Source organism: Sphaeramia orbicularis, chromosome 13 (genome assembly GCF_902148855.1).
Source record: "Sphaeramia orbicularis chromosome 13, fSphaOr1.1, whole genome shotgun sequence".
Classification (NCBI taxonomy): domain Eukaryota; kingdom Metazoa; phylum Chordata; class Actinopteri; order Kurtiformes; family Apogonidae; genus Sphaeramia; species Sphaeramia orbicularis.
Genome location: NC_043969.1, coordinates 14,668,503 through 14,676,370, shown reverse-complemented (window position 1 = coordinate 14,676,370; position 7,868 = coordinate 14,668,503). Strand labels below are relative to the sequence as shown.

Below are 7,868 nucleotides of genomic sequence, written 5' to 3'. Positions count from 1 at the left end.
AGATCATTTTTCTTGATTTTATTGAAAAATTGACATTTTTTAATCCAAGCAAACAATTCCAACAGCTTATTTGTGGAAAATACCTATGGAGACAAATAAGACACAGTATGGTTGGCAAGTGAACATATATTAGGCACCAGATATTTACCACCTTTCCACTGCAAGCAGAGGAACAATTCAGTGCAGACTGGAGGCAAAGGAAAATAAAGACTGAGTGTATGAAGACATGTGGGACAAAACTGGCAACAAGCTTGTGCAAAGACCTTTTTTCTTTAAACATTAAAGATATTGGAAGAAAACGCACCTGACCAATATCGGCAAAGTATGACATAGAAAGAAGAGATCATACTTAATATAAGCATGTTGTCTGCTGTGTCAACTGCCATATGTTTTGAAGTGGGATTCAGTCTAAGGGGGCATAAAACTGACACCTAACATTTATGTAGAACTGGTCCCTGTGAAGGTTTTTAGTGTCTAAAAGGTCCACAGATTGTCTATTGGAATGTGCTCTAGAGGTAACAGTCATACCAAAAGAAAACCATAAAATACAGACACACACACAGTTTCCTGACATAATTTTTCTACCACAACAATTCAGCACATTAACATTATAGCTCATCACGCATCTTGTCTCCCTTAGGTTTAACGACTCTACCGATGTACAGGATGGAGTTGGTCTTGTTGTCCTTCACAAGGAAAATAAAGGGGTGATCTACGTAAAAAAGTTTGGGATTCCTCAGTTTATCTGAACCAAAGATGGAGGTGTCGAATGGGTTTCCCACGACGTCCAATTCCAATGCTGAAGCATGAAACATGTTGGAGAGGTAAAGGTCCTTCTTTCCAGAGATGTTGGACAGGTCAGCCTTTGCCTTGTCCACAGCCTCAGTAAGACCAAGCTCAGCAAGGTGTTTCTGCAGTCGAATGAAAATTTTGGATTACATAGAATTGCTTGGAAAAAATAAATAAATCTTAAACACATCTTCACATATAGACTATCACTTTGCCATAATTTACCTGCAGGTTGTGACTGACTTCCACTGAGATTTTGGGGAGGGAGATGGCCACAGCCATGTTTTTCATCTTGCTGATCCATGTGTCCACCTGTTTCCTGGTCATCAGTTTCTCCAGGCGATCGAGGGGCTCCAGGTGGTAGGGCATGATGAGGATCATAGAGGCCTGTTTCTGGCCCAGAGGCATGTTCAGCACAAAGATACGGTTTTCTGTGTCCTCGTAGAAGTCATAAAGACCTGTGAAAAGCAGTTAACAAGTAGTTAGTGACAAAATTCACAAAAGATTATGTTAAGACAAAAATTAAATGTAAAGGCACAAATAATGAAGAAACTCACCTGTGCGATGCATCATGGGAACTCCGACAGTGAATGAGCGAGAAACCAGGAAACCGCGGTTGTCCACCATTTTTTCATGGAACTTCTCATCCCAGTGGGCTGCAAGATGAAGTAAAAAAGTCAGATATATACAAGTATGCATTTCTAAAACGCATTGGTTTTATGTGCACTGTGTTTTTATGAATAAAAGATTAAAGAAATGCAGCCACATCTTCACTTACGCTTGAAGAACATAGCATTGACGATCATGGCTCCATCGGTGTTCTGCACATCCTTGGTCACCTCAGGCAACTTTCCGTCTGTGGACTTGGCTGCCCACTCATTGATGGAGTTCACTGCACTCCTCTTGTCCCTGAAGTTAATTTTTGAATGGTCGTAGTTGTAATGTTTCTTGCTGTTCTTCACAAACTCATCAACGAAGGAGACGGAGCTGGGGCCATAAAGGCGGTTGTTGATCTTCCAGGTGGTGTTGCGTGTCTTAGCATCACTCACCTTGTGGGAACAATGTAAAAACAGTGACAAACATGCAACGCTTGGCAGAACTGGAGGATTAATTGAAGGTTGAATTGTTTTGGGGGCTTTAATGGAATAATAATTGGTAGCAGATAAGATTAGTCTTTAATACCATTAAAGATTAATGCTACAGGGGAAGGTTAATATATTTAATATATTTACCTCAGAGAGCAGCTCTGATAGACCTGCATGCAGATGCTCATCCTTCAGCTTGTCAGCACTCAGGACTGTTTTAACCTGAGAGGCAGTGGAGGATTTACCACCAAGAGCCACCATCCCCAGAGAGGAGGCCACAACCACAGGAGAGATGAGGATGTTCTCAGCGTCTTTCTCCTTTGCCATGTTATGGTACAGGCTGTATTAAAAATGCAATAAAAGTTATTTTCTTTTGTTCCAACTGTAATATAATATGATCAAAGTAAAATTTGGATGTCAGACCTGAATGCCAGGTTGGCACTGTTATCAGCCAGTGTGGTGGCATGGCTGCTCAGCTTCTTGTCTTCTGCAGAGGCCATGACGGCCAGCAGACAGAGAGCTACAACGTTAGTCATCCACATCCTGTCCGTCTCCAAAAGCAGCTACAGCAGCCTATAAGTAAATAAGGAACATCAGAAATAGATAGCTACATTTCTCAACACTGGGTGGTTTATTAAAATTCAATACGACATGTATATGTATTGTTTGAGATGGTCAGAATATCTTGTCAAAAGTTATTCAGAATTGTATTGATTTGTTGAATTGATTTGATGCCTATGAAAAAGAAAATGCTAGAAGGGGGTGGGGTGGGGGGTGGGGGTGTGATTGGGATGAAAAGCCGTTAAGCGACAGGGCAGGGTTGGTTCAGGCCACGCAGAAGCTTGGGAATGCCTCCCATTTCAGGCAGACATGTTCCTTGCCACGTCAGCAGCAGCTAAGGCCTAACTACACAGCTGGAGCTGCTGTCCACTCAGAGAACAGCTCTGTGCTGACTCGAGACTGTAATAGGACACCTCTCGACTCTCCACAGTTGCTGTGATGAATGCAAACTGTTGCATGTCTGCACTTTAATGCAAAGCAAAGCAATAAATATATAAAAAAAAGAAAGTCTGTTGAGTTTTATCCATTTACATTGTATGCCTTTGTAGCAGGTCTGAGCTGCTCCTTTGGATTTTTTTTTTTTTTTTTCAAAAAGAAGAGTGTGTGCCTGCAGCCTTTGTCTAACTCATCCCATCACTTGTTCAAACAAAGGACCAAATGCAACACTTCAGGCTATAATTAAATGGCTGCAGTGGCATCTCTAAACGTGTTAATGCACTCTTTTCCATTCTGAATGTGACCCAAGATACAATGTTGGCATCTCTGTTTTCATCCTGTTTATTTGTGATATGCAGAAATGGCTTTACATCATGTCTGGATACCTTGAGATGTTTTGATGTCTGCGATTTTCATTCTGAAAGACAAGAGGTGTATGTAGTAATCTCCATAGAGTAGGCAGTGAAACATTAAAGCTCTGATGGAGACATAACTCTCTACAAAGTCAACGTTCTCTAATTTCCCCATTCTATTCAAGTTTTTTAAACATATTTTATACATTCAATATTTTGTCAGAATTTCGGTTTCTCATAACTCATTCTCAATCACTCAGTTGGTTTTGTGTAACCTAGAAAAATCCCTCAGCCAATCAGGAGTGCCACCATCCAACAGCTCTTCAAGAGGAGAGATTTGGATCAGTCAGCTTCCCCAAGCTGGTGGATTAAAGTTCAGTCAAAAGCCCCTGTTTGATTTGATGTGGAATATTTTCCTTTTTTCACCATAGCTTTTAAATAATTTGCACTTGAGTGAAATACAAGGGCCAAAAACTGCATTATAATGCTGAAATAAGTTCTGTGGAAACTTTAAACTCTGCAACAAGTCATAGCAGATTCCTGGACACAGAGAAAATCAGTTCCTCTGGTGAGTATACAGAGCAAACAGCCAGAAAGTTAGCAGAAATTTAAAAATAAATGGAGAAATGGTGCACTGTAACTTTAAACCACCAAACAAAGCAGCCCATTCACACTGTGCATTCCTTCCTGAAATCAAAGCCAGTTAATCCTTACCTGGCACAGATTTGCAGAGTTTCTCTTCTGAGTTGTGTCCTGTCGATAATGTAACTGTAACTCAGGCTCCTGCTCTATATATCCTAGGCGAGAGAATGTTCTGGAAGTGGGAATGGGATATTCAAATGAGGCTGACTGGGTTTGCTCAGGAAGTTGCATACTGCCTAGGACGTCCCCCTCTCAAGCTGTGGTCGACCCAAGTTAACAACACATCAGTGCTGCTCTGGGCTCAGCTCTGAAACTTTCCCACTAGTTTCTACACATGTGCACTGAGAGATAAATCTGATTTTGGATCAGTCTAGGCTGATGTACTAAACAGCTCAGTTTTTAGGTCCTAATTTTAGGTCCTGCTTGCTGACTCAATCTTGAACACTGATTTCATCACATATAAAAGATAAAAAAAAATAAACTGTTTAGTAAAATCGGAGCAGTTTATGTGCATGTTCATAGATTGGAAGATTAAATTAGAGCAGTTTTCAGAGCAGTTGTCACATCTGAGTCCATGAGCCTCTTTCTGACATCACTCTTCTATAATCTGTGCAGTTAAGAAATGCCAACAGAAACACTCACACTGCAAATGACAAATCTTCAACTTAAACTTTACTTTCCAAGTCAAATACATCATATTTTAATTTCAAATGGAGAACTTTAACACATAAAGACCCAGAGCTACTTTTGTCAGTTCCCAAATAATATTTTCTCTATTTCTAACCAAGTGATTTATCACCATTTATTTATAATATTATCCTCTGTATTTTGTATTTGATCAGTGTAAATCATGTATTTTCCAATATTTAATTTACTGATTATGTAGATGTTCATAAATGCTCAGATTAAAGTTGAGGGTTATTATATCAAAAACAGAGAAAACTAAAGAAAAAGTGACTTTTTCAGCCAATATATCAATAACTGAATGCAAAACAAGTGTCTCCATCCACTGTAACTGATCCAACTCCATGGGTTTTACTGGTGAATCAACATTAGAGAAGTCTTCATGGGTTAAAACAACCCAGTAGCTGTTCTTTAGAGAATTCTCCAGCCCTGCCCCCGCCTCCACACTGCCACGTCTGTCCAACTCTGCAGCTGCTTGTTGCAGCATGGCTGAAGGATGGGGGATGTTATGGAGAGCTACAATTTTAAAACTACTTTGATCTCGGCCTCATCTCACCCAAATTCTCTTTATCCAACATTTGCAAGAATCTTTGTTAATTGTGATTCCTTGTACAGACCCACACAGTCTATACTTGACAAGACTGCCAGTATCTGCGGTGGTAACATTATGTGAAGTATGACATTAGTAAACTCAGTGATTAGTAAAATATAGTCAGTCAGAAATCCATTTCGATGGAACAAGGATAGACCATATTTAACCCTTTCATGCATACTGGTCACTATAGTGGACAGTTATTCTCCAGCTGTTCTCTTGTATATTCACAGGTTTTGTTGTTTTAGTTCCATTTCAACCAACACAGTGGACGCTTATGCACCATCCCATACACTGACATTCAGACCATTACTGTAATTTGCTGTTTTTGATAAACCTGATCTGCAATAACATGTTTTAGTGTAAATCAGTTGCTAATTGCAATTAGACTATAAGAAAAACAGTTTTCTTAAACTTTTTTTTTTGCATATTATCTCCATGAATTGAGTAACAACTAGTCACATCAGATTAGCTGCATTGAAAATGTTTTATTTTATAACTGTCACACAGTACATCACTTTCTGATATACGTGTTTCTTTGTTTCATGGTTTTTCTAACTCCATGAAAAAAAACATTCATTAAAAAAATTTCAATCGCATTGTTTTTTTCATGCCTAAAGAGGAATAAAAATAATCAGGTAAAAAATTTTGACTAAGGTTCTCATAATTCATGCATGAAACGGTTAAGTAATTTATTATTGAATATTTGCAAAATTGTCTTAATACAAACTGTAAATTATTCATCATTGTGTCTGCCACATGTTATTTTGCAGATAATGGAATTCTACCATGTCTTATTGACAGACTTCTCCTTTTTTTTTTTTACCAGCCTTGTGCAAATTGCCCAGACTTGCCAGGTGATGAGAGTCACAGTGGAAGTCATCTAGAAAGTTCTCAAAAAAAAAAAAAAAAAAAAAAAAAACATCATTACATTCTAACCTCATAGCTTAATTTGATTCACAGGTTAACATTAAATCACATTAATGACACATAACATTAATGATGGAAATGTGTTTTAGATACTATACAGTGATGGGAAGAATGACACCATCTATTGTGTCTGTTTCTGCTTTGGGTGTGACACAGGGTTGCAGCCCCTTCCTTCCCTTCAGGGGGTGTTTGTCATTAAAACGTCCCCTGGAGCAACAGTTTACACTGAAATTCCTCAGCATGTGTGGCTTGAGGGCAAACTCTGGGTCAAGCAAGTCTGGACAAATCTCCTAATACACATAATCCCCATTTAAACAACATCCTTTTTATTATGTACTTTAGGCGGTAAGAAATTTTACATATTGTAAACCACAATAGAACAATAGAACCACACATGCATTCTTTGTGTTTTTCAGGAAGTCCAGGAGGGACCACTCAGGAACGTGAGTGCTGTGTGTGTAAGAGTAAAGGTTGTAGTTGTTTACTACGACTACACACATGATTTAACCATCCAGGAAGTCATGTCTTGTGTTTTTTCCCCTCAAGTCAGATGTAGGAGCAAGAATAGCCAATCTAAGTGGGTGGAGAGTGAGTTGCATCAGCATAAAAATGAACTGTTATTTGAGGAGGAGCCCATTCACCATCTGGACGTCATTTCACTAACCTCAGAACCAGCTGAGGTTAGTGTATTCCTCAGTTTTGTCGACGTTGGGTTTTATTTTTTTACTTTGCTTGTATGTTAATTTAACGTCTGTATCTTTGGATTCAAATGATACGTTTTTGTCTACAATCAAAAGAATGCAAGTCTTACAAAACAGGATCTCTAGTTATTTAACAATATTGACTGTAAAGGTAACGATTATTACTATTATCCATATCCTTAAAGTCATCAGTCTGTGATATTCATTTTGTTAAACTAAACTTCAGTTGTATATACAGTAGCTCAGCTGTCGCAGTAAAGACAGATCAACATCACTGTCTCAACAGGACATGTGTTTAATATCTAAACAAAAAAAACAGCAGGAGTTTTGGCACTAGGTTGCAACTCTTGACAAGTTTTCTCAGCACCTCTCCGCTACTTACCTCCTCCAGAAGAAAAAGTGTGAAGTTTCTTCTATGCTATACTTTCCAAAAGTGCTACAACAGTTTACAGTTTATCATCATGATAGGAAGAGAAAAAAATATAAACGTGGCACAGAATATATATATATATATAAGCACAGATTACAAACTACTAAAGCCACAGCTATTCAGCAGTGAGAGGAATGTTTGCACACAGAGGTTCCATTCAAGGAAAAAGAGCGCATTTCATGATGCAAGACCCCAGAAATGTTTCAGTGCTGCATGATGTAAACTTTTAAGGTTTTGCATAAGATCTGCTGGATCGTATACTGCATAGATTATGGTACAATTTGCAGTGTTGATGCATTTAGTAAATTTGAAACCTGACACATCAGTGGTGATAAAATGTTATCAAAACTGTTTGAAATATTAATAAAGCAACCATATTTTATGTTTGATGAGTAGATACAGTATGGTATTGCTTAAATATTAGCTCTTATATGTACATACTATTTTTTTTTTATTATTTATGATAGTTAATAAAATGTCATTGATTTTAAAGACATTGAAAGACTGTACTGATCCTTTATAGTGCTTTTTGTATTCATATTCTGTACTGATGCTTACCAGTATTTTTATTTATTTATTTTTTTTACATTTTCATAATCTTAGTGGAGGGTTAAAAATAATTGTTTCGTCATAGTCTGTTACATTTAATAAGCTCCACAGGGAGGA

The 7,868-nt window shown here is 38.0% G+C and overlaps 1 protein-coding gene across 2 annotated transcripts; it reads right to left on the bottom strand.

Moving 5' to 3' along the window:
* Positions 1-3: 3 nt before the first annotated feature.
* Positions 4-4,083, bottom strand: serpinh1b (serpin peptidase inhibitor, clade H (heat shock protein 47), member 1b). 2 transcript variants are annotated; one of them, XM_030152966.1, is made up of 8 exons: positions 3,938-4,082; positions 3,257-3,288; positions 2,298-2,447; positions 2,022-2,214; positions 1,568-1,838; positions 1,347-1,445; positions 1,015-1,247; positions 4-911 (listed from the first exon to the last, which is right to left on the bottom strand). In XM_030152966.1, the coding sequence occupies exons 3-8, from the start codon at positions 2,414-2,416 to the stop codon at positions 609-611; spliced, it is 1,218 nt and encodes a 405-aa protein (XP_030008826.1). In that variant the 5' UTR covers positions 2,417-2,447; positions 3,257-3,288; positions 3,938-4,082; the 3' UTR covers positions 4-608. The 2 variants fall into 2 exon arrangements, with proteins under 2 accessions (XP_030008826.1, XP_030008825.1); XM_030152965.1 differs by lacking the exon at positions 3,257-3,288 and having other exon boundaries at positions 3,938-4,083.
* Positions 4,084-7,868: the final 3,785 nt, after the last annotated feature.

What these genes read in the sequence shown, in the direction of transcription:
- serpinh1b (XM_030152965.1), bottom strand. Translation starts at nt 2,416, where the DNA reads ATGTGGATGACTAACGTTGTAGCTCTCTGTCTGCTGGCCGTCATGGCC. An exon ending in TCCCATGATGCATCGCACAG is followed by an intron (nt 1,248 to 1,346) that starts GTGAGTTTCTTC and finishes TGCTTTTCACAG; the next exon opens with GTCTTTATGACTTCTACGAG. An exon ending in AAGTCAGTCACAACCTGCAG is followed by an intron (nt 912 to 1,014) that starts GTAAATTATGGC and finishes ATTCGACTGCAG; the next exon opens with AAACACCTTGCTGAGCTTGG.